Below are 26,805 nucleotides of genomic sequence, written 5' to 3'. Positions count from 1 at the left end.
ACTTTTTGACAGAAAACCCAAGATCAGTGCAACAGAGATTATCACCATGATTTGAGAGCCCAAACCTTGTTCATTCTTAATAATGTTAACAACAAGCGCTTCAGGGCCTTTACTGTATGCTGGGGAGTTTTTGTGCTTTGTCATCCTCAGAAAAACTCTACTAGGTAGGTACTCACCGTTATGAGCATTTTGAGATGAGGCATCTGAGCCCTGTGGCTCAGAAGGCAAAGGATCTGTCTACAGTGTGGGAGACCAGGGTTTGATCCCTGGGTTGGGAAGATCCCTTGGAGGAGGGCATGGCTACCCACTCCGGGATTCTTGCCTGGGGAATCCCACGGATGAAGGAGCTGGTGGGCTACAGTCCATGGGGTCGCAAAGCATTGGACACGACTGAGCGACTCACACACACATACACACCTGAGCCTTAACTGAGATAAAAGTGAATAATCCCCAGTTGATCTGGCTCCTAAGTGACAGAGCCGGGGTTTGCACTCACCAGCATTTCTCTGCTGCTGCTGCTAAGTCGATTCAGTCGTGTCCGACTCTGTGCGACCCCATAGACGGCAGCCCGCCAGGCTCCCCCGTCCCTGGGGTTCTCTAGGCAAGAACACGGGAGTGGGTTGCCATTGCCTTCTCCTAGTCCTCCTCAATTATACGGCTCCCTGAGTCAAAATTGCACTGTTAGGTTGAACACTAGGCATAAGACCTGGGACATCTATGTTGCCTCTCTAGTGTGAAGTCTGCAAAAGGCAAGGCACACGACGGTGACATTATAGGTCATGTTTGCTGAGCACTGTTCTGTGCTGAGCACTGTTCTGTGCTGAGCACTGTAGGTGTGGCATTCCCACAGCAGCCCCGCTGGACTGGCTCTTTCTACCACTGCCCTTTCCAGGAGACTTGAGCTTTACTCTGTGGTTGGTTCTCACATGGTCCATTCGACAGATGTGGAACCTCAGTCCTTCCAGATTCCACAGTCAGAAAGGAGACCTCGGCACTGAGCCAGAGCTTTGAAGCACAGAACCGTGTGTTAGCGTGTGATACAGTTGAGACAGTTCTGGGTTTCTCAGCACAGAGAACACAGCCATCGCCTCACCCTCATCACACAACAAAGTCACACGCATGCGCGCACACACACACAGACACACAGACTTTGTCCTCTGCGGTCGCTCGGTGCGAGGGCTGGAGTATAATTATCCATTCAGGACTCGGTAAGAGTTCCCAGAACAAAACAGAGGGCCCGGGCCTGTCTCGGTAATGACGGTGGGCATTTATGAGGCGCTCCAAGATCTCTCATTAGCGATTCCCAGCAGCATCCCTGCCGGGGTGACTCACCCAGGCCAAGCCGAGTGACAGCGCCCCTGGGACTGGCTCAAGAGACTCATTTCCCTGCGCCGCATCTCATCACGGACGGGTAAGCACGGATGTCAACAAAGCTTCAGGGAGCCAGCACTGCTTTCCTCTGCAATCCAGACTTTTTCCACTGGACAGGAGAAAACAATTTCCCCGAAATAGACATTTTTTTGCCGGCTATTATGAGACCAAGGATTGCCTGCCCTTCTAAGTATCTACTTGGCACTTATAAAGCAAAATGATGCTAAACTCATGTGAAAACCCTAGCAAATCTGAAATTCTTTTCCTTTCTGCTTAAGCACACATGCAGAGAAAGGAAAGAAAATACCAGGGGGAAGGGATGGATAACTCAATAGCTGACATAACAATAGGATTTAGCATTTCTCGACCACTTACCACGTGCAAGCATCACGCCAGAAGCCAGGCGCACCGGTGAACTGCAGGGGTCTTCCTTGGGGGCTACCGGTTCCCTTCTACCACCACTGCCATGTGAAGCAGCATCTGCACCGCACATCCCCACCTACGCTGATCCCACCCACCTCTCTTTTGGAGATATTTGCACATAAGAAATATTTCCAGTATTCTGAGAGATTACTGATATATTATAGCATGTTGCATATGAAAGTACATAGTAAAGGCTAAAATCAGAAAACCTCGATCTGACTCCCACAGGAGCCTAGGGTGAGGTCTGTGTCCCAGGACAAATTATATAACTCTCTAAATTTCAAATTTATTTGTTCATGTAATTTTTGTCACTGGGCTGACATGGGAAATTCTATGTAAAATGTTTAGCTTAGTGCCTGGCTAAGTCATATTAAAAAGCAAGGACTTTACTTTGCCAACAAAAGTCTGTTTAGTCAAAGCTAAGGTTTTTCCAGTAGTTATGTGTGGATGCGAGAGTTGGACTATAAAAAAGCTAAGTACCAAAGAATTGATGCTTTTGAACTGTGGTGGAGGAGACTCTTGAGAGTCCGTTGGACTGCAAGAAGATCCAACCAGTCCATCGTAAAGGAAATCAGTCCTGAATATTCATTGGAAGGACTGATGCTGAAGCTGAAATTCCAACACTTTGGCCACCTGATGTGAAGAACTGACTCATTGGAAAAAACCTTGATGCTGGGAAAGATTGAAGGCAGGAGGAGAAGAGGATGACAGAGGATGAGATGGTTGGATGGCATCACGGACTCCATGGACATGAGTTTGAGTAAACTCTGGGATTTGGTGATGGACAGGGAAGCCTGGCATGCTGCAGTCCGTGGGGTCACAAAGAGCTGGACACGACTGAGCAACTGAACTGAAGTCATAAACCCTTTGTTGTTGTTTAGTTGCTAAGTTGTGTCCAACTCTTTTAGAGTCCATGGGCTGTAGCCCGCCAGGCTCCTCTGTCCTTGGGATTCTCAGAGCAAGAATACTGGAGTGGGTTACCATTTCCTTCTCCAGGGGATCTTCCCCATCCAGGGATCAAACCCAGGTCTCCCGAATTGGCAGGTGGATTCTTTATCACTAAGCCACCTGAGAAGCACACCATAAACCCTAGAAAGCACACTCCGTAACATATGGTATACCAGATACAGTGTCTATTACATACAGTATATAATCGATAGCGCGTGCTGCATGATGTGTGCTATATAGTATATAGAGAGATGGCTCTGTAGATACGTTATATACAAATTATATTCAGATGTCATGCTACTTGTGTTACCATGAACAGTCACTGAGCTGTAATCAAGACAAATCTGAAACGACAGAGTTCAAGCTCTAGTCGGACTGTAAAAGGTTTCTAGAAACCAGCTAAGAGTTCACGATGGACTTGCCAGGGAAGTTAAAAAAAAAAAGAAAAAAATGCTGCCGCGTAACTGAAAAGCCCTCAGAGGCGACCAACTTCCTTGGCGGTAGTTTCCGTACTGGATCAAAAGGGGGCAATACGAACCACTTCAAAGCAGTCAGCGAAAATCCTCAGCTTCTCTTCCTCAGGACAGAGTTCAACCCCTGCCCGCCACGAGGGCGCTAGAAGTTGGCGCGCGCGCGCGCGCGTGTGTGTGTGTGCGTGTGTGTGTGTGTGTGTGCGCGCGTCTGTGCCCCCGCGCTTGCTTCCGATCGACTTTGTAGGGACGGGTGAGGAAGGTGGGGGCCGCGGCTCGAAGGTACAGGGAGGTCGGTGTCCAGAGAGTCGCAGCGGGAGCCCGAGCCCCGCCTCAAGGCCAGGCCGCGCTTCTGCCGCCTATCGCGAAGCCGCCCGAAGAGGTACCAGCGAGTGGGGCGCCCAAGTTAAGACTCGAAAGTGAAATTACTTCCTCGGGTGCCTTTCACTAAGTCTCAAACCCTCCCCACCTAGGGAGGTGCAGAAACCCAAGCTTCCTCCAACGAGGTCCGTCCGGGCTGGCAAAAACTGGTTTGAAGGGGGCGCGCGGGCTCGGGGGCCCGGCAGGCGCCCGCAGCCGCCCCGGCCGCACTCGGGGACCTCGGCCGCCCGGCCGCGCGGTTGTGCAAGCGCTGGGCGGCAGCCGCCGGGCGAGGGCGGGGAGGCGCGCAAGGCGCAGCCCCGATGAACTCCGGGGGAGTCAGCCTTCCCCGCGGGTTATCTCCGGGGTGGAGTCCGCGGCGTTCCCGCCCGGAGAGCCGCGCACCGGTCACCCGAGGCCCGGGCGCCCTCACTCACCTCGCTGACTGCATCCTCTTCCCACCCCCGGCCACCCCACCCCGGGCCCCGCGCCGCTCCCGGCCCGGCCAGCCGCAGCCCGGTCCGCCCCACCGAGCGCGCTCATTGGCCACCCGGGGCGGCCGGTCTCCATAAATACACGGTCCGCGGGCATGGAGCGGGACAGGGAAAGCGCAGCGCCAGCAGCATCTTTTCTCCCCTCCTGGACACCTCCACTTCGGCTCCAGAGCTGGAAGTAAGACTTAACACCAATAGGCGAGCTCACGTCCGTCTTCCTTCTTGCAAGAGACAGCCAGCTCCCCACTGCGCTCCTCCAGCTCCGGTGGCCGGCGCTCGGCGGGCATCCGCTCCCTGAGACTGCAGCGCGGTGCCGCCTGCAGCATCCTCGCCCAGGTCCTGACGGCTCTCTGTCGCCCTTCTGCCCTTCCCGCCGCACCTGCTGCTCCGCCTTGCCGCTTTTTCTCCGTGTATCAAGAGCCCGAAGCTCGCCGGCACCTCTTTAACAAGCTCGCCCTGCCCAGTGCCCACCTTCCCAGGCGCCCGGTGTCCCCCGCTGCCATGAGCTCACCCATTAGCAAGAGCCGCTCCCTTGCCGCCTTCCTGCAGCAGCTTCGCAGCCTGGGGCAGCCACCCAGACCCGTGACATCGACGGCGTGCTCGCCCCGTCGGCCGAGAGAGGTGCCCCTCTGCCCCGTAATGGAACCGGGCGAAGCGCAGGACGCGGCCACCCTGCCCGGTCCCACCAAGTGGCCACTGCTGGGCAGCCTGCTGGAGATCCTCTGGAAAGGAGGCCTCAAGAAACAGCACGACACGCTGGTAAGTGCCCCCGTCGCCCCCTGGTGCCCTCCTCCCCGTCTCGCTCTCCAAACCCTCGCCGAGGCGCGCGGCGCGGTGCGCGCGTTGCGGTGCGCGCGGCTGTCCCGGCTGCTGCGGTCCCAGAGAGGAGGGAGGCGGGAGGAGGGCCAAGCGCTCCATGGACTGCCCGGGATGCGCGCTGACTGCGCGTCCCGCCCGGCCCCTGCAGGCCGAGTACCACAAGAAGTACGGCAAGATTTTCCGCATGAAGTTGGGTTCCTTCGACTCGGTGCACCTGGGCTCGCCGTGCCTGCTGGAAGCGCTGTATCGCACCGAGGGCGCGCACCCCCAGAGGCTGGAGATCAAACCTTGGAAGGCCTACCGCGACTATCGCGAGGAGGGCTACGGGCTGCTGATCCTGTAAGTCCGAGAGGCAGGATGGGGGCTGGCGGCTGCAAGTTGGGAAGGCGCGGGAGTTAGGGTTCCCTGGGGCTGGACCCGCCTGATGCAGCGAGAACACGGAAGCCCCTACCTGCTGCTGTCGCGGGCTCTGGCGTGGACTCGAATGGGTTGAAGGACAGCCGTGCTGTGCGCGGGACACTTGTGTTCTTTCTGACGCGTGGGCTGCGCCAGTCCTTGCCCTCAAAGAAAGGCCAGAAAGGTATGAAGATTGTGATGTTCGGACCCCTGGGCAGGAGGAGACTGTAAAGTCAGCCTGCCAGGCAATCATGTTATACAGACAAAATTATCCCTTGAAATTCCATGACCCTCTCTTGGTAGCTCAAAGGCCAGAAGTTAGTTTGTAAATTTGAGGCGTTTTGTGCATGTGGCTCTGAACCCAATTGAATGGATTGAAAGAAGACAGAATTTGCCTTGGCACAGTTCTGTGCTGCTGGGGAGGTGAGTTCATGCGCCCACTCTTCCTGCTGGTAACTGAGGCCACTGGCCTTCCAGTTTAACCCCAGCAAGGGCACCCCAGAAGCCCTGACTTCATCTTTCTGGAGCGATCTTTGGCTCAGAGGAAAGGAGCTTATTGATCGCATTGTCAGACCAGCCCCCGGTATTCCAGTGCTAATGTTCTCTGGCCATTTCTTGGCACGATTCTGTGTTCATTTGGTTACATAGTTAATGCACTTACAGAGCTGGAGGGATCCCAGCTTCTTCGTTCTTTTCCTTTCAATTTGCTCTAAATTTAATTCTGCTTCTCTCCCAGGGAAGGAGAAGACTGGCAGAGGGTCAGGAGTGCCTTTCAAAAGAAGCTAATGAAACCAGTGGAAATTATGAAGCTGGGCAACAAGATCAACGAGGTTTGCAGACTGGGGCTCACTTTCCTGGTTTTCCTGGGGATGGGGGACCATTAGCAGAGCTTCAAGCCACAGCCACAAAGCGCAGAGGAAAAGGCAGGCAATCTGGGTGTATCGGGGCTCTTCTTTCCTCCTCATTCCTCCTCACTTCCTCCGCCTCCAGAACTTTAATTCTTCTCGCCTGTCTCTTAAAGTAGTGTCTCGGTGGCGGAGCAGTTAGGAGTATTGACTTCGACATTCTACAGTCTTAGATTTGAAAGTCAGTCCTGCACCGCCACCCCAGCTATGCAACCTGACTGTACCATTTAACTTCCTCAGTCTCCCAGTCTGTAAACTGGGAGTTCACAATTCCCACTCCATAGATTTCTGTGCTTGCGTGCTAAATCACTTCAGACGTGTCCAACTCTGTAGGAGCTATGGCCTGTGGCCTGCCGGGCGCCTCTGTCCGTGGGATTTTCTGGCAGGAGTACTGGAGTGCATTGCTGTAGCCTCGTCCAGGGGGTCTCCCTGATCCAGGGATTAAATCTGCATCTCTTAGGTTTCCTGCACTGGCAGTCTCTCGAATTTACCGCCAGCTCCACCTGGGAAACCCCCGTGGGTTTCTGTCAGGATTAAATGAGATGATTCCTAGGTAGTGACATTTGAGCTGGGTTTTACAGGATGAGTAATAGTCTGCAAGCCAGAGAAGGTGGAGAAAGGCATTTAGGCAGAGAGAATGGCCTGCTGACAATATGGAGGCATGAGATGGTACGTTCAGAGGATAGTACATATAGGGCAGCTGAAGTGAAGCTTTCTCTGAAGTGATGCTGGGCAGAGGGCGGGTCTTAACAATATTTTTAAGGTATTTTTTAAAGGTAGTTTTAATGCCATGCTAAGGTATTTGGGCATTATCCTTTAGCCAACAGGGGGCCAAAGGGGAAGGATTTAAGCAGATAGAGAACTCTTTTTACTCCTGTCCACTCTGGGTATTTATTTTGAACTGAACCCACATAGGATCATATAGGTGAAAGGTTACAAATTTAAAAGCTTCCAGGAACCACGTGATTAATATAAATATGGAAGGCAGGCCCAGTAGGGATTTTAGCAAATGGAATAAGTGCACGCCCTTTCTTGAGGGGACAGCTGCTCCAGCTCTGGCAAATCCCTGCCACGTGGAAATGTAGACCGAGTGTCTCCAGCTTCCTTCATCATTATTATTCTCTGAGGACTCAAGTGAAGTGAAGTGGAAGTCACTCAGTCGTGTCTGACTCTGAGATCTCGTGGACTGTACAGTCCAAGAAATTCTCCAGGCCAGACTGCAGAAGTGGGCAGCCTTTCCCTTCTCCCGGGGATCTTCCCAACTCAGGGATCTAACCCAGGTCTCCCGCATTGCAGGTGGATTCTTTACCAGCTGAGCCACCAGGGAAGCCCAAGAATACTGCAGTGGGCGGCCTCTCCCTTCTCCAGGGGAACTTCCTGATCCAGGAATCGAGCCTGCGTTGCAGGTGGATTCTTTACCAGCTGAGCCACCAGGGAGACTCCTTTGATGACTAGAGGAAATTAATATGTTCACATGAAATCTCTGGATTTTTTGATGGAAACAAATTCAAAGCACTTTTTAATGTGCTGTGTGGGCTAGCAGAGCGTGCCTACTCGCTTTGTCTGTGGGGTTTTTTTTGGTCGCTTGTGCCCTATTTCAGGCTTCCCTGGTGACTCACAGATAAATCCACCTGCCAGTACAGGAGGTGTGGGTTCAATCCCTGGGTTGGGAAGATGCCTGGAGAAGGATAGCAAACTACTGCAATATTCTTTACTATCTGAGCCACCAGGGAAGCCCCCTAACCCACTCCAGTCTTCTTACCTGGAAATCCCCTGGACAGAGGAGTCTGGTGGGCTACAGTCCATGGGGTCTCAAGAGTCAGACAAAACTTAGTGACTCAGCACCACCACCAACAGCTCACGCTATTCCAGACCCCAATTTGGCCACTTCTGTGTCCAGGGGAGAGTGCCTTAGTCACTCTCTAAGCCTCTGTCTCCTCTGTTCCCTAGGAGAGTGCCCTAGTCACTCTCTAAGCCTCTGTCTCCTCTGTTCCCTAGGAGAGTGCCTTAGTCACTCTCTAAGCCTCTGTCTCCTCTGTTCCCTAGGAAATGGGAGTAATGACAGTACTTTCTACATCCTGACATTGTTTGAGGATCAGCTAAGATAATACACTTTGGACAGTGCTTGGTTCCATGCAAGCCTCATTAAATGCAAAGCATTAGTCATCTAAAATCCCCATTGTGGAAACTGGCATTTAGGGGCCTTCCACGACTTGCCCAAGGTGACAGAGCTGTTTAGTGACGGCACTGTATCCAGAATTTACGGATTTCCTGGCTCTAAGCTTAATGTGCTTAACACAGCGCCAACCAGCAGGGACACGTTTGTGTGCCCAGCTCTGGACGTGGCCAGCCTCAGGCAGCCAGAGTTCTTGAGATGCTGTGCCCACAGAGACACTTGGCCAGTTCCTCCTTCATGGTTTGTTTTCCATTCTGATTAGAAGAAATGTTTTCCTTTTCTTAAATTTAGATCAAAAGCTGAAACTTAAGCTCCAGGAAGGCTTCAGGGAAAGCTCAAGAAATAACCCAGTACAAGGGTGTTGGGGCAGGAGGTGAGCTCTCAAGGAGAATATATAATTAGTGATGATTCAGAATGAATAACATTATGGGCAGTGAATATACAAGGTCGAAAAACCCGAAGCTAGCTTACTGAACTTGAAACTTCTGTTTCCCTTCAGTGCCTGAAATATGTCTTTGGGGATTTCTTTCTTTTAAGGTCTTGGCTGATTTTATGGGTAGAATAGACGAGCTCTGTGATGAGAGAGGCCGCATTGAAGACTTATACACGGAGCTGAACAAATGGTCTTTTGAAAGTAAGTTGTCTTCAGATCTTGTCTGTCTGGTTTTGAAGTGACTTTGAGGACAAAGGTGGGCCACTGTGCTGTGGTCAAACCCTGCTGCTGCCGAGGCAGGCCGTGGCAGCCCTCTGAATGCTTTCAGGCGCTTCACAGTGCTATGCGCCCTGGATCGTTTATGTCGCCGTTCAACAAACATGTATCCCATGCCTCTAAAGTGCCAGGCGCTGCACTGGGGACACGGCAGTGAGCAGAACAGGCTACGTCCTTGCTCACGTGGAGCTCAGATTTTAAGAGCAGTGACAACCAACTGGTACACGTATTTTAATGCATACTCCGTCAAGAAAGAAGGGAGTCAGGAAGGATGCAGCTTCCTGGGTGAGGCAGGCCTGCTTGGTAAGGAGACGTCTGAGGTGAGGCCTGAAGGGAGATGAGCAGCACGCCACCAGGGGGTCTGTGGGGAGACTGTTGCAACCGTGGAGACAGGAAGTGCAGAGGCCCTGGGCTGGGAGCATGAGCGGTGTCTCTGAGGAGCTTCTGAGGATGCTGGCTGGAGTGGATTATGGGGGCTGGGGAGAGGAGCTGAGAGAGATTAAGCCTGAAAGCCCCCAAAAGAACTTCTATGTTAGGACCTTCCTGGTGGTCCAGTGGCTAAGACCCCGCGCTCCCAATGCAGGGGACCCGGGTTCAGCAAAAGATCATACGTAGCAACTAAGACCTGGGGGAGCCGAATAAATAAAAATACATTTTTAAGAAAAGAACTTCTGCTTTGAGTCAGATGTGGAGCCATGGAGCATTCTGAACAGAAGGGAGCTTGGTCACTGTCCTTAGGACCACGCTGAGAACAAAAGCAAAGCCCTCCATTGCTCTGCTCGCCTCCTGGTGGGGACGCAGCGGGGGAAACAAGGCACCTTCAGTGGACCGGGGAGCACTTGGCTGAAGGGGATCAGGGCTGGCGGAGGGTCCCAGAGGCTGTCTGCAGCTGAGTGTGGTCAGGGCTGCTGCACAGAAGAGGGGCCGTCTCAGCCAAGGCCTGGGATGAGCAGGAATGCCCCAGGTGAACGTGAAGGAGGGAAGAATATTCCAGGTGGAAGGAGAAAGGAGTTCTGAGTGACCAAAGCATGTCCTGCAAGGGACGCGGATGGCAAAGCAGAGGATGGGGGGAAGGCAGTGGCCCTCACAGCCATCTGTATAAACCGGGGATGCAGGTGTGGTTTTGAGCCCAGAGTCCTTGGGAGCAATCTAGAGCGCTTGCAGCAGGAAGGTGCCATAGGCCGACTCGCTGGAAGCCTCACTCTTGGCTGCCTATGCGAGTGACTGGAGAGGAGGCCCCGTTCAGAGGCTTTTGGCCTGACCTGTCTCCCTGATCAGATCGACCGTGCCTTAAAGTCACGGGCAGTCATCTTAGCACATAAGAAAGCTCCATGCTGATAAGAAATCCACAGGCGGTGTTAAAGTCAAGAGAGGGGATGATTTCAGAGGAGAGAAGAAGCGCATGTTTTGGAAATGGCCTGCTGGAAATACCCAAATGAAGGCTCATCGCATGCATTTCTTTGCAAGTCAAGGAAAGCCGGACCACGGAGGTTTGCACAGTATCGTCCAACATCACGAGAAACCCCGAGGAGGCCAGTCCACGGCTGGCACTCAGTGGTGTCACTGGAACCAAGTCTGTTCCGTCTTCCTTCTCATTCATTCGGAGCTGGTTGCCAAACGGCTCCCGCCTCTCCTGGTCTCACCTCTGCATTCTGGGCAAAGGCAGGAAGGGAAGAGGGAAGAGCTAAGCTGGCTGTACTCTTCCCCTTTTGTAAGAAAGCAAAAGTGCCTCCGGGAGGCCCAGTGGCCAGCCCCAGGTCATGTGAGTGCTGCGGCTGCCTCAGGAAGCCTGGGAAGTCGGGGAGCAGGATCGTCGGAGACCAACGCTGGCTTACTGCCCGGGGATGCATACACTGGCAAGCAGAGTAAATCAGAGTTCTCTTAGGGGAGAAGTAGGGAAGAATGAGCGTGGGGTAGCTATTAGCAGTGCCTGCTGCTTATGGTGTCAAGGGTAGACTGAGAAAAGCAAGGCGCTACAGGAGAGATTCACCCAGGTATAAAAACGGTTGCATCGTCACAGTGCTTTTTCTGATCAGGAGGTTCTGCAGAGGACAGTTGTTGGACCTGGAGATAATTTCTAGAAAGAGAAGAGAGTGATCAAGCCCCTTGGCCTTAGACCCTCTGCTTCTCTGTTCTTCGAAAACGCCTCATTTTTATGGGAGACCGGATGGAGTGAGCCTTTGGCAGCCAGCTAATCATAGACTCCGGTGTCTCTGTGAGTGGGTAACAGTGTTGATTATCGTAAATACCAGGTATCTGTCTTGTGCTGTATGAGAAGAGATTTGGGCTCCTTCAGAAGAAGGCAGGGGAGGAAGCTTTGAACTTCATCATGGCCATCAAAACAGTAAGTGTCCCCTCGGGGAGAGCAGTTTCCTTACCAACTGTTTACAGGACCTAACAAGTGTGGATCCCAGTGCTCCCCACATGTATTTTATTATAGTAGGTACGTGTTCATTTTAAGGCGTTTATGTGTTTTCATGAATGTATGTGCGTATACCCTTGTTGCTGAGTTGCTAAGTTGTGTCTGACTCTTCTGAGACCCCGTGGACTGTAGCCCACCAGGCTCCTCTGTCCATGGGATTTTCCAGGCCAGAATACTGGAGTGGGTTGCCATTTCTTACTCCAGCGGATCTTCCCAACCCAGGGATCGAACTCCTGTCTCCTGCCTTGGCAGGTGGATCCTTTACCACTGAGCCCCCGGGGAAGCCCGTGTGCGCATATGCACACGTAATAAAGAGGCATGTGAAGTCACTGGCAGGCAAGGTGAAAGTAGAAATTTCAACTAGCGGTCAGGTGATTAACACACTATCTTAAAGAATCTGAAAATTTTCAGGTGAAAATTTTCTGGATTGTTTAGGTTGTATATGGAGGTAGTAGACACAGTGAAACCAGTTTCAAGAATGACTAAAGTTTGGAAATTATTGGAAATGGAAGTGGATATGAGGTTTATAGTTTTCTTTTTTTACATTTAGGTCATAAGATCATTTTTTTTTTTTTATTCACTGTGTGGTTTGTGGGATCTTAGTTCCCTGAGCAGGGACTGAACCTGGCCCACCACACTGTAAGCTCAAAGTCCTAACCCCTCGACCACCAGGGAATTCCCGTAAGGTCAATTTTTTTATGAAGCCCATCCAGGGGGAAAGCATCCCAAAGCTGATTTTCATGTGTCTTGAGCAGGTGGGGACTGGTGCTGAGAGCCCGGGTCATCCCTGGGAGTCCAGCCTCTGGGGAGCAGAGGGAGTGGTTGCTGAGGACACGTCTCCCGCGGATGGCAGGTTGTCTGTGAGATAAGGGCAGGGGGCTGACAGGAACTTGTGTTCCCCACAGATGATGAGCATGTTTGGGAAGATGATGGTCACCCCGGTCGAGCTGCACAGGAGTCTCAACACCAGGGTGTGGCAGGCGCACACGCAGGCATGGGATACCATCTTCAGATCAGGTGAGGCGGCCGCAGGGGCCCAGCAGTCCTGGCTCCGGAGATGCTGCGGAGGTCTGGGTGGCCGTCCTGGTCTCAGCGCCCTGCCCGTGGCTGGAGCCGCTCCTCGTGATTCTTTCGGACTTTGCAAGCGCTTGAGTCTGGGGATGGCCCTGGTGCAGATGCATTCTGGGAGAAAGGCCGGAGGCATTCCTCTGAAGTCTTGTTTGAGAAATAGGAGTGATGACAAGCAAGAGTTTCGGAGTCAAAGATTCCTGAGCTCAAGTTCCAGCTCTGTCATTGGGCTTGGCGGCTTCACCAAATACACTCTTTTTCTTCAAAAAAATTTTTTTAATATTTATTGATTTTTATTTATTTAGTTGGATGCACTGGGTCTTAGTTGTGACATGTGGGATCTAGTTCCCTGATCAGGGACGGAACCCAAGCCCCTGCACTGGGGGCGTGGAGTCTCAGCCACTGGGCCACGGGGGAAGCCCTCACACTTTCTCATCCTCGGTTATCTTGTCTTTCAGTTCAGTTCAGTCGCTCAGTCGTGTCTGACCTTTTGCGACCCCATGAATCGCAGCACGCCTCCCTGTCCATCACCAACTCCCAGAGTTCACTCAAACTCAGGTCCATCGAGTCTGTGATGCCATCCAGGCATCTCATCCTTAGTCGTCCCCTTCTCCTCCTGCCCCCAATCCCTCCCAGCATCACAGTCTTTTCCAATGAGTCAGCTCTTCACATCAGGTGGCCAAAGTACTGGAGTTTCAGCTTTAGCATCATTCCTTCCAAAGAAATCCCAGGGCTGATCTCCTTTACGATGGGCTGGTTGGATCTCCTTGCAGTCCAAGGGACTCTCAAGAGTCTTCTCCAACACCACATTTCAAAAGCGTCAATTCTTCGGCGCTCAGCTTTCTTCACAGTCCAACTCTCACGTCCATACAGGACCACAGGAAAAACCATAGCCTTGACTAGACGGACCTTTGTTGGCAAAGTAATATCTCAGCTTTTGAATATACTATCTAGGTTGGTCATAACTTTTCTTCCAAGGAGTAAGCGTCTTTTAATTTCATGGCTGCAGTCACCATCTGCAGTGATTTTGGAGCCCCAAAATATAAAGTCTGACACTGTTTCCACTGTTTCCCCATCTATTTCCCATGAAGTGATGGGACCAGATGCCATGATCTTCATTTTCTGAATGTTGAGCTTTAAGCAAACTTTTTCACTTTCCTCTTTCACTTTCATCAAGAGGCTTTTGAGTTCCTCTTCACTTTCTGCCATAAGGGTGATGTCATCAGCATATCTGAGGTTATTGATATTTCTCCCAGCAATCTTGATTCCAGCTTGTGCTTCTTCCAGTCCAGCGTTTCTCATGATGTACTCTGCATAGAAGTTAAATAAGCAGGGTGACAATATACAGCCTTGACGCACTCCTTTTCCTACTTGGAACCAGTCTGTTGTTCCATGTCCAGTTCTAACTGTTGCTTCCTCACCTGCATACAGGTTTCTCAAGAGGCAAGTCAGGTGGTCTGGTATTCCCATCTCTTTCAGAATTTTCCACAGTTTATTGTGATCCACACAGTCAAAGGCTTTGGCATAGTCAATAAAGCAGAAATAGATGTTTTTCTGGAACTCTCTTCCCTTTTCCATGATCCAGAGGATGTTGGCAATTTGATCTCTGGTTCCTCTGCCTTTTCTAAAACCAGCTTGAACATCTGGAAGTTCGCGGTTCACATACTGCTGAAGCCTGGCTTGGAGAATTTTGAGCATTACTTTACTAGTGGGTGAGATGAGTGCAATTGTGTGGTAGTTTGAGCACTCTTTGGCATTGCCTTTCTTTGGGATTGGAATGAAAACTGACCTTTTCCAGTCCTGTGGCCACTGCTGAGTTTTCCCAAATTTGCTGGCATATTGAGTGTAGCACTTTCACAGCATCATCTTTCAGGATTTGAAATAGCTCAACTGGAATGCCATCACCTCCACTAGCTTTTTCGTAGTGATGCTTTCTAAGGCCCACTTGACTTCACATTCCAGGATATCTGGCTCTAGGTGAGTGATCACACCATCGTGATTATCTGGGTCATGAAGGTCTTTTCTGTACAGTTCTTCTGTGTCCTCTTGCCATCTCTTCTTAATATCTTCTGCTTCTGTTAGGTCCAGACCATTTCTGTCCTTTATTGTGCCCATCTTAGCATGAAATGTTCCCTTGGTATCTCCAATTTCCTTGAAGAGATCTCTAGTCTTTCCCATTCTGTTGTTTTCCTCTATTTCTTTGCATTGATCACTGAGGAAGGCTTTCTTATCTCTCCTTGCTATTCTTTGGAACTCTGCATTCAGATGCTTGTATCTTTCTTTTTCTTCTTCGCTTTTCACTTCTCTTCTTTTCACAGCTATTTGTAAAGCCTCCTCAGACAGCCATCTTGCTTTTTTTGCATTTCTTTTCCATGGGGATGGTCTTGATCCCTGTCTCCCGTACAATGTCAGAAACCTCCGTCCATAGTTCATCAGGTACTCTATCAAATCTTGTCGTTAAAATGGGCTAATAATCATAGTAGCATTAATAGTATTTGTAGTAGTAGTATGTATCTCAGTGCAACTGTTTTTAAGTCTAATAAGGATAATGTAAAACACCCCACCCCAGCACTCTTGCCTGGAAAATCCCATGGATGGAGGAGCTGGGTGGGCTGCAGTCCATGGGGTCGCTAAGAGTAGGACACGACTGAGTGACTTCATTTTCCCTTTTCACTTTCATGCATTGGAGAAGGAAATGGCAACCCACTCCAGTGTTCTTGCCTGGAGAATCCCAGGGATGGGAGAGCCTGGTGGGCTGCCGTCTGTGGGGTCGCACAGAGTCGGACACGACTGAAGCAACTTAGCAGCAGCAGCAGCAGTGTAGCCCAATGTCTCAATGGATCAGAGCTACTTCCGGTATGGTATGGAGGGAATACTTGGTGCGAAGAATTACTGTGTGATCACACACACACATGTACACACACACACATACACACACATTCACACATACACTCACACATACACACACTCACACATATACACATTCACAGACACACACACACATTCGCACACACACACACTCACACAGACACACATTCACACACACACACTCACACACACACACTCACACACATGAACACATGCACACATGCATTCACACACACACCGTCACACACATACGTGTACACATACACACATATTCACACACATTCATACAGACACACACGTGTACACATTCTCACACACACACACACACACACACGTTCGTTTAATTCTCACAAAAACCCTATAAGATAGGTCCTCTTATCAGACACCTCTGGCAGAAGTGAGGCACAAGGAAGTTAATGACTTTATCAAGGTCGCCTGCTAGGTGATGGCAAAGCCAGGATTTGAAGTCAGACAGAAGGGCTCCAGAAGGTCCAGCTCTAACCACTGTGCCATTCATTATACCATCGTTTTTGCCATCATCTCTGCGATTCTTATGATGCTGGTGGCTTCCATGAGGGGCTGAGGGGCGGGAGATGGATGCCTAGAACGTGCTTTACCAACAGCAGAGGCAGTTGCCTTCGCTGCTGGCCGGCGTGGGCCCTGCACTCGGGGTGCGTGCACTGTCGCTCGGCAGCGACCGGGAGGGGCTCTCCTCTCTCTTGATCTGGGAGCCAGAGCCCCCCGTCTGTGTCAGTGACCACATCTGCTTCATGACTGGATGTGAGTCTAGGTTCTGATTCTGAGACGGACCCAAAGCCTACCCCTGTCTCACGATGACCTCTCCTGAACTCTCAGCGCTCCCTACTCAAAATGCGACCACAGACCCAGCATCAGGACCACAGGGAAGCCTGCTGGAGACCAGACTTCCAGGCCCAGCCTGGGCTCCGGAACCAGAGTCTGCATTTTAAGAAGATTCCCAGGGGACTCTTGTGCTCATGTAGCCATTGGTCAGTCCTTGGCGACTTAGCAACCAGGCAATATTAGCTTATCTAACGAACTGTCAGACTGCCTGCAAAGGCCCTTGGGACGTTGCGGGGAGAATGTGATCCTGGGTTCTGCTTTGTTCTTTTCCTCATCCTGACTTTCAGCTGATTTCTTCACCCCTTTCCTCTCCTCCAATAGTCAAATCTTGTGTGGACAACCAGTTAGAGAAATACTCTGAGCAGCCCAGCATGGATTTGGTTTGCGACATTTATCACCACAATCAGCTTTCAAAGAAAGAGCTGTATGCAGCCGTGACGGAGCTCCAGCTGGCTGCGGTGGAGACGGTAAGGGTGGGCCTGGTTTGGGTTTACTAAATCGATGGGCTGTAAAATCTTTTCCATGACGAATTGTACATGGTCATTCAATTCACCCATTTCATAAGGATGCACTGAGCTTTAAAAGCTTAGCAGAAGTAAAAAGTCTACTCGAACACGTGGGAGACCCTGTGCACAGCCTGTGCGTGTAAATGTCATAGAAAAATTCATGTGCTTTAGAGACAAAAAGGGCTTCTCAGGTGGTGCTGGTGACAATTCAGGAGATGCAAGAGACTCGGGTTCGATCCCTGGGTCGGGAAGATCCCCTGGAGGAGGGCATGGCGACCCACTCCAGCATTCTTGCCGGGAGAATCCCGTGGACAGAGGAGCCTGGCAGGCTGCAGTCCATGGGGTCACAAAGAGTTAGACACAAGGGAAGGAACTTAGCATGCATGCAGGGACAAAAATCCAGAGCAGAATATCAGTGTCAGGACAAACACCAAAGTACTACAGGAGTTCAGGAGCAGCGAAACTCTATACTGCAGCAGGTAGGTGATCCAGGTCTTTAAAAATTGGATATATTTTGGGTAGTTTTGCCTCTTACCAAAGTGCCTCACTGTGGTGGTTGTTTAGTCTAAAAATACTGAGATAGTCTCTGCTAGTCCAAATTTTTTTTTCCACTTAAAATTGTCAACAGAGGGAGTTTGGGAAAGTTGATCTCAATTTCAATGAAGCAGCTAATCTTATTTTATTTACTTATTAGTTTTTAAAAACACTTTTAACTCGTGAATTTTATTTTTGGCTGTGCTGGTCTTCGCTGCTGCTCACGGCTTTTCTCTGGTTGTGAGCGGAGGCTTCTCACTGCAGTGGTGTCTCTTGCTGGGGAGCACCAGCTCTTGGTGCGTGGGACTCGGTGGTTGTGGCAGACAGGCTTAGTTGCTCCTCGGCACGTGGAATCTGCCCAGACCAGGGGTCAAACCCGTGTCTTCCGCACTAGCAGGTAAATTCTTAACCACTGGACCACCAGGGAACTCTGAGACAGCTAATTTTAAAAGCCAAAATTCTGTCCTCGCTATGGTTGACATCCCTGGTAGGTACACAGTACAGCCAAATGCCAAACACAAATACTGGCAGGTGTTCAGGTGAGTTTCAGCATCTTTGGAGTGATAATATCAATATTCCTTGACGGCCCAACACTTTTCACACAACTATCGTCTCTGAGAAAAATGCGAACCAGGCCACTTCTGTTCCATATCCCGTGGTGTTTCTGATCTGAGCAGAAAGTGGAATTTTCTACGTTAGGGAACAGCAAGGTTCTCACTCCTCCCCATGCTCCAGAAGACTGTGAAAGCGGGAGCTTCAGCGCGTTTTCACCCCAAGAGGCTCCTGAGAGTGATACCGGTGAAGCTTCTCCCATTACTCTTTTTTCTCCATCTGGAATGTGAGCTCCGTAGCAGCGATGACTTCGTTTTGTCCCCTGCTGTATTCCTAGGCTGTGGAATAGAAGTTGGCACACGGTGGGTGTTCAGTAAATACTTGTTCAGTGAATGAAAGCATTTAGGCACTATTGAGTATCTGCTACACATCAGGCACTGTTCCGGGTACTTGAGAGACCACAAAGAACCAGTTTCCCTCACGGAACTTCAGTGGCCGTGGGGAACCGACAACAGACAGGTAAACGACCAGTGAGATAGCATCATTTCAGATAGCGGTCCAGGCCCTGGAGCAAGACAGCAGGGCGACGTCATTGAGAGGCAGGGGAGGTGGCCCCTCTCTGAGGCCAGGCCCTGGAGCAAGACAGCAGGGCGACGTCATTGAGAGGCAGGGGAGGTGGCCCCTCTCTGAGGACGTCATACTGGAGCTGACGCTGGAATAATGAGGAGACAGCCAAGGGAAGATCTGGTGGAGGAGCACGCCAAGAGGAGGAAACAGCACATGAAAAGGGCCTGGGGCAGACAGAGGCTGGCCTGGAGAAGTGGCGCCGGAGTCAGAGTGGGCCTGGGAGAAGCCCGTGGGCTCTGCTAGCCAGGAGCCTTAGGAAGATGGGGCTTCCCTGGTGGCTCAGACAGTAAAGAATCTGCCTACAATGTGAGAGGCCCAGATTCGATCCCTGGGTCGGGAAGATCCCCTGGAGAAGGAAATGGCAACCCACTCCAGTATTCTTGCCTGGAGAATCCCATGGACAAAGTAGCCTGGTGGGCTACAGTCCATGGGGTCGCAAAGAGTCAGACACGACTTAGCAACGAATACTTTTCACTTAGTAAGATATTTGGATTATTACTCCTGTGATGAAAAGCTCTTGGAGCATGTTAAACAGGGCAGTAACTTGATCAAATAGAGGTTTGGTAAAGGGGTCTCTGGGCTTCCCTGGTGGCTCAGTGGTAAAGAACTTACCTGCCAGTTCAGAAGATGCAGGTTCAATCCCTGGGACGGGAAGATCCCCTGGAGGAGGAAATGGCAACACACCCCAGTACTCCCTGCCTGGGAAATCCCATGGACAGAAGAGCTACAGTCCCTGGGGTCACAAAGAGTCAGACATGGCTCAGCAAAACAACGAGAGTGGGCTCTGGCTGGTAGATGGGGAGTGGACCCCGCCGAGAGAGCGGAAGTGGGAAGGCCAGCAAGGAGACGGGTCTCCTTCGCGGAGGTCAGGCCAGGATACTTGCACCCCTGAGGCTTCTGAGGCCGCTTGCCCTGCGTCCAGCCTCTGCAGTTACCCCCACAGGCCAGGGCTGTCCTTCAGGCTCTGGTGAAAGCTACAGTTATCTGCCTTTTGGGAACTCTGTTTGGTACTTGCGGTAAGGGACCCACTGATATGGGTCAATCTGTTTCTTTTTTCGTCCTGGCTATTCCGAACGTAGCGTTTGGAAAATCAGAGAAATCTGAAAGTGTATCTAATTTGGTGGCTACGCCCTCTTCCTGTTTTGAAAATCGGCCTCTTGTAATAATGACATCCACGGTTTTTTTGCAGCTGAGGCTGCCAGTCCTCTGACATGAAGAAGGCTTCTTGGAGGCATCTTCTTCCAAAAATAATAAATACCATTGGCTCCAAGTTGTCCTGCACTTTGCTCATTTGTGAGGGACAGTTTGCTAAAGCGTCTCTGTGTCTGCCGAGAAAGGACACAGTGACCATTTTTATGGGGATATTTGGCTTAAATTAGCCAAGAATACGGAGAAGGCGATGGCACCCAACTCCAGTACTCTTGCCTGGAAAATTCCATGGATGGAGGAGCCTGGTGGGCTGCAGTCCATGGGGTCGCACAGAGTCGGACACGACTGAAGCGACTTAGCAGCAGCAGCAGCAGCAGCCAAGAATAGGCCCAAAAACAAACATATAAGACGACCAGTGGTGAGCATTATGAAGCTAAAAGCTGTACTGGCTGTTTCTGCCAGTATTTTTTCTCTTCTCATTGCCTTTGGAAAGAAAATAAAGGATGCCACTTAAAAGGCCATGAACGTCTTTGTCAGAATTGTGGCTGCTTCCTTGAAATACTCAACTTGATGCTAGAATTTCTTATTTTGGTATTGGCTGCCTTCTACCAGGGCTCTTTGCTTGAGGCTGAAACTCTGAGTATAGATAATGCCTTTTTATTTTATGGTAGCTTTTGAGGGTGTGGCCAAAAAAAAAAAAGCTTTCTTTTAAATTCCAGAAATGTAGTTTCTTGTACACTTGCGCTGAAGAATTTTTAAAAACCCCATTTTTATTAGTAACACTCCTAGGATCTCCATCTGTCTCTCCCACTCAATTTTTATATTATTATTTCTCTTAAACAATTAACCAATTTTATTTTGAGATAATTGTAGATTCGCATGCAGTTCTAAGCAACAATAGAGAGGATTCCTTAAGCCTTCATCCAGTTCCCCCAATGGTAACATTTTACGTAAGATAAACTTACCACAGCCCGAAAGTTGATATTATTACAATCACCTGTCTGGTTTCTCATTTCACAGCTTTACATGTCCTCGTCTGGGTTCGGTTTTTATACCAAACTACATTTTATGTCCTAATGCAGCTGTCTATTCAAAGAATTCTACTCTGATTCCCTCTGGAAGTAAGCTATGATTCATGGATGCGTGTATAAACTGAATCTGACTTTTCATACATGGCATTTGTTTGAGACACAGCTAAGAAGGATGTGTGGAAAAGCATCACTCATACGTTTTCACAAGGTGATAGGCACCGCCTTTGCTTCGGCGGATACAGACTTTCAGGCAGCTTATTTACAGAAAACTCAAGTTTATGTCCATTTGCCTTTCAGACGGCAAACAGCTTAATGTGGATTCTCTACAATTTATCCCGTAATCCCCACGTGCAACAAAAGCTTCTTAAGGAAATTCAGAGTGTGTTGCCTGAGAATCAGTTGCCACAGGCAGAGGATTTGAGGAACATGCCATATTTAAAAGCCTGTCTGAAAGAATCTATGAGGTAAGAACACGTGCCTAAGCTAATATGAATGTCAGACGGCTGTTCTCTCCAACACATAATAAGGGATCCCCCTCCCGTAGTTGATTCATAAACATTTAGCAAGCTATCAAAAAAAAAAAAAAAAAACACACACACCCTCCAGGACCAGCTATGACTCATTCCTTAAATCATTTGGGCAAATTCTATTAAATCCTGGAAACCCAGAGTCTGCCCCATTTAAATCAGTAATAATAATACTTGGATGGATACTATAAGCAATAATTAAGATTAGGGGCACAAATGAAGGGAGCGAGATGAAAGCTCAGCGAGGAACCGTGTTATCATATGAGAAGACATAGACAGGCTGGTTTCTGAGCCTCTGTATAAAATGGTCTTTGAAGATTCTTTTCCTGGAAAACGAAACCCATAAGGTCTTAGGATTTGAAGGAAATATCTTTAACTTTATGAAGGGCAGGTGGCAGAAACCCTTAAGAAACAGCAAGCTTGCCAGCGAGGTGTGTAAACGTACACATTTGAAGCCTAGAGTGAAATGGGACAGTCACTGTCAACAGCTATGAAGTAAGCTTACACTGGGGGGTTAACCAACACAATAAGGAATAAAAGCAAGGTGTAAATATTGGGAAGAAAGAGAACTGCTTTGTAAAGAGTTGGAATCATGTCCCTTTTATGAGAAATTAGGCAGTGATTGTTTATTTAGCCAGACTCTGAATTCCCTTGAGCTAAAGCTTGGTCTGTGCCCACCTTGACATCTCTGATTTTGTATTTTCAGGCTTAACCCGAGTGTCCCATTTACAACTCGGACACTCGACAAGGCAGTGGTTCTGGGGGAATATGCTTTACCCAAAGGAGTAAGTAAAATGCATACAATCTACACCTTACAGAGCTTTGAGCGATACCCTGTTCCAATACCCGGCAGACCTCCTGAGACGTTTCTACCAGGACAGCACTCATTTGGAAAAATGTGGATTGCAGTATACAGTTGATGTGTTGTGCAGTCTAGTAATAGGAGTAAGGGTTATGGAGACAGAGAGACCTGGATGCGAGCAGAGCCTTGAGTGAGTTACACAGGCTCTGTGAGCCTCAGCTTTCTCACCTGTAAAATGGGAATAATAATAGAACTTCCCACATGGGGTTGTTGTGAAAATGAGATGCAAAATTCTAAGGTTCTTGCAGTATTTGTATCACACGGCCCTTTTCAAACACTCACTACACGCTGGCATTCATTGTCACTACGTATTTGTGGGTCACTTTCACGTTTGTAGGGCGATGGCTTTTGTGAATCTTGCTATTCAGACCTTTAAGTGCTTTATGTTTCTGTGTGATTTTAGACTGTATTGGTTCTAAATACCCATGTGTTGGGATCCAATGAAGAAAACTTTGAGGAGTCAAGTCAGTTTAGGCCTGAACGGTGGCTTCAGGACAAGAAAAAGATCAGCCCTTTCGCCCATCTTCCATTTGGCGTTGGGAAAAGAATGTGCGTGGGTCGCCGGCTAGCTGAACTCCAGCTCCACCTGGCGCTCTGCTGGGTAAGACCCTGGCAGCGTTTCCGCGGCTGCGTGCTGGGCCTTCCTCGAGGCAGGAGCGGAGGGGCTGACTCCACCTTCCTGTGCTCCTGTGTTTCAGATCGTCCGCAAATACGATATCGTGGCCACAGACCTCGAGCCTGTGGAGATGCTGCACTTGGGCATCCTGGTGCCCAGCCGGCAGCTCCCCGTCGCCTTCTGCCGGCGATAAGCAGCCTCGGGTGGGCAGCCGGGGCGCAGAGCGGCCAAACGGTGAGCCAAGCTTGCGAGTCAGCCGGACGTGGGTTGGAGTCCCTGCTTGCCCTTGGTTTACCCGGGGACCCGAACAGTTACTTAACCTTTCTGCCTCAATTACTTTTTTCATTCGTTACATGGGGACCAAAACAGTATCCATCCAGAAAGTTGATATGAGTACAAAGTACGTAACCCAGAGCCTGGCGTCAAGTGAGCGCTCCAGAATTCAGGCTGCTTGTCAGGGTTTTTGCGCCTGAATATCAGGGCGTGGGACTTCCCAGGTGGCACTCGTGGTGAAGAGCTCACCTGCCAATGCAGGAAACGTAAGAGACACAAGTTCGATCCCTGGGTGGGGAAGATCCCCTGGAGGAGGGCATGGAGACCCACGCCAGTGTTCTTGCCTGGAGAATCCCACGGACAGAGGAGCCTGGCGGGCTGCAGTCCACAGGGTCAGAGTCGAACACGACTGAAGTGACTCAGCACATGTGCTCACATCGGGGTTGGGGACACACTTTTTCGGTAAAGGACCAGTTGGCAATATCTTAAGGCTTTGCAGGACAGAGTCTCTCTCATGCACTTAACTCACTCTGGTACAGCCTTAGACAGCTGGTCAATGAGTAGGACTGGCTGGTTGTATTGGTTTTCTACTGCGGCCATAAACAATTACTGAAAGGAATTACTCACAAATTACCAAAGCTTGTTTTATGATACAGTGTTTATGATTCTATGTGCTAGGTCAGAAACCCAGCACAGCTCTGGCCAGCCTTATTCCAAAGCGATAATTTCCTGATGAATTGGTGTTTTTTAGCCTACTTGTTTTCCCCCAATCCACAGTAAAATGAATGTTTACCTATTAAAGTGATAAAACGTTAACCTGAGAAATCTCCAATATCAGCTTAGGTGAAAATACGGCAGCTCTGACAGCTTAATAGAATTAGATGCCAGTGGTGAAAGGCAACCTCACTCACTCAGCCGTTCCAACAGCGCCACCTAGAACTTGCCTCGAGCTAGTTGCTGTTTGTTAAGAGCAAGATGAGGGGGACTTGGGCTTCCCTAGTGGCTCAGAGGTTAAAGCCTCTGCCTGCAATGCTGGAGACCTGGGTTCAATCCCTGGGTTAGAAAGATCCCCTGGAGAAGGAAATGGCAACCCACTCCGGTATTCTTGCCTGGAGAATCCCATGGACGGAGGAGCCTGGTGGGCTATAGTCCACTGGGTCACAATGAATCGGACTCGACTTCACTTCACTTTACTTGCTGATGGGTGGATTATTTGGGAAACGTGTGATTTCAGATGAAATCTCTGAATGAGGCCCAGTGAATTCCTCCCTAAGTGTCTGACGCTGCTGCCGCCAAGCGCTCAATCATGTCTGGCTTTGCAATCCCATGGACTGTAGCCCACCAGGCTTTTCTGTCTGTGGGATTTTTCTAGGCAAGAATACTGAAACGAGTTGCCATTTCCTATTCCAGGGGCTCTTCCCCACCCAGGGATCGAATCCATGTCTCTTACATCTCCTGCATGGGCAGACAGGTGTTTTGTTTTTTTTTTAACCACTAGTGCCACCTGGGATGCCCCCGGTATCTGGAACCACTAGGCAGTTTGTCAGATTCTGAACACGGCAACAAGCAGAGCTGAATCAGGTGGGACCGTGGAGCAATTCTAGCTTCATCGTGAAGCCCCCCGTCTTCGGCTTGGGTACCGTGCATAGTTAACTCGGGTGGAACACGAGAGCCCAGGGCGGCTCTGCTTGTTGCCACTTTCAGAATCTGACGACTGCGTTTAGCGTTTGCTTTTGCTGATCATCCCTTTTGTTTAATTTTACTGCTGATGTATAATCGGAGTATGCCTTGTATTTCAGAGCTTGTTGTTGTTGTTAATCAAGAGCAAAAGCAGCAATTTTGACCCTCCTGCAAGAACAAAGTTTTGGGCTTCTGCTCAACTGGAAAGCAAAGGTGGAACACCATGAAACGACACGGAAAGAACATTGAGGCTCAGATGTTCACGCCCCGTCTCTGTACAGATGTCCCAGGAGCTGCGCTGTCTGTGCCGCTGATGGTGTTAGGATTGCCTCTGGCTCAGGGGAAGCAGACTGAGCGCTGGGAGACCAGGCCCGCCCCCGGGAACACAGCTGCACACGCGTGACCAGGCCCGCCACCGGGAGCACACGCTGCACACGCATGACCAGGCCCACCACCGTGAGCACACGCTGCACACGCGTGGCCCTGGCCGCACCAACGCGCTCGTCTTGCTGATCCGCCTGGCGTCTTCCGTGATGCGGTGGAGCAGCTGGGTGCTTCCCGGTCAGTCAGGCGAGAGTCACTGCTCCTTTCCGTCCCTGCCACGTCAGACTCCCCACTGGGATCTTCACTTCTCAAAGTCTCCACTTCACAAAGACCTCCCGTAGCTGGATTGTCAGTGGCTCAGGGCAATATTGCAGTCCATTCACTGTAACTCTGATATAAGTGAAGTCGCTCAGTCGTGTCTGACTCTTTGCGACCCCATGGACTGTAGCCCACCAGGCTCCTCCGTCCCTGGGATTCTCCAGGCAGCAATACTGGAGGGGGTTGCCATTTCCTTCTCCAGGAGATCTTCCCAACCAAGGGATCGAACCTGGGTCTCCCGTATTGCAGGCAGACGCTTTACCATCTGAGCCACCAGGGAAGTCTAACTCTAATATAACGTTTGGGGAAATACTGCGTAATAATGGAAGCAAAAGTACATGTTGGTTCATATTATCTGGTCCCTATAAAACTTTTTTTTTTCTTATTTTGAAATAGAAACATTATTGAAAAATTAGAGAAAATCTCTATGTTAAGAACAACTTTTAATGAAGTCAAAATTCCTATTCAACGATGTGTTAATGATTTACAGTGCATCCTTGTGTTAAAGGATCCTGAAATTATTTAATTATGACATTGCGTCTATGTAATCTATGATATTAAGGTGTGTATCAAGTTCTTAAATTGTGTGTGTATTCTAATGACAATTCGCTTACGTCATTTTTAAAAAGATGTACATATTATTTTATTTAGGATCTGAAGTTTATTTAGGGCAATGTGCTAAAGTTTAGTCACAGCTTAAAAATATTTGGTGACGTTCCCTGCCTTAATTTTCCCAACTGTAGAATGAGTCAGTAGTAAAGTGTGCATGCCTTATAGATTATGTAACTCATGTTATGTGATTTGAAGTCCTGGGAAATTGTGATTTCATAAATGGAAAATACATATAGATTTAAGCAATACTTATAAACCTTTCTTAAAAAGTACGTTTACATATCGTTTCTGTGCATGTTTTTACCACTTTTCCTAAAGCATATACCATATATATCTGTATATTTGATAGCTATTTCCCTTTTGAGGCTGTATCTTTAGACTGTTTCAGAAGTGTACGTTTATATTGCATATATGAACGAAAATGTACATATCACTGAAATGGGCATAAGCTTCCTGTTGTGAAAGTTTTTAGAATTTAAATCCACGTGTTGTCAGATTTCTTCTATATATCTTCTTTGAATTCTCTGAAAGTAAGAATAAAATCTTTAAAACACAAGATGTTTTTTCCTTCATTGCATGTCTTACAACCAAAGGTAAACATTCAAACTTCGTCTCACTAGAAAATTTCGTACAATATAACATTACAATAATATAGCAGTTTTACCAAAAGATGCTCATTCGAATGGCAAAATAATTTTCCCATTTTTTGCTGCTTAAATATGTTTTCAAGTCCATTTCCTCCATCTGCACCGCTGCCTCCTGCATGGTGGGCCCTACAGAAACCGCCAACCGGCCTCCACGCCCCTCCCTGCAGACTGTCTGCTGTCTACCGGCCGTGTGTTGGTCTCTCCAAAACCCAGGCCCTACCTTGTCCCTGCCCTACTTCGGTGGCATCCCATCGCTC

General features: G+C 49.5%; 1 protein-coding gene across 1 annotated transcript; it reads left to right on the top strand.

Moving 5' to 3' along the window:
• The first annotated feature begins 4,162 nt into the window (after positions 1–4,162).
• On the top strand, positions 4,163–26,457 carry CYP24 (25-hydroxyvitamin D3-24-hydroxylase). Its single transcript, XM_027976458.3, has 12 exons — positions 4,163–4,825; positions 5,034–5,224; positions 6,018–6,111; positions 8,900–8,996; positions 11,324–11,415; positions 12,399–12,510; positions 16,612–16,757; positions 20,987–21,153; positions 21,923–22,001; positions 22,482–22,679; positions 22,777–22,928; positions 24,767–26,457. Exons 1-11 carry the CDS (start codon positions 4,568–4,570, stop codon positions 22,885–22,887), a joined length of 1,545 nt encoding a protein of 514 aa, XP_027832259.1. The 5' UTR covers positions 4,163–4,567; the 3' UTR covers positions 22,888–22,928; positions 24,767–26,457.
• The last annotated feature ends 348 nt before the right edge of the window (positions 26,458–26,805 follow it).

This window comes from Ovis aries, chromosome 13 (assembly GCF_016772045.2).
Source record: "Ovis aries strain OAR_USU_Benz2616 breed Rambouillet chromosome 13, ARS-UI_Ramb_v3.0, whole genome shotgun sequence".
Lineage (NCBI taxonomy): Eukaryota > Metazoa > Chordata > Mammalia > Artiodactyla > Bovidae > Ovis > Ovis aries.
This window is presented reverse-complemented; position numbering and strand designations above follow the sequence as displayed.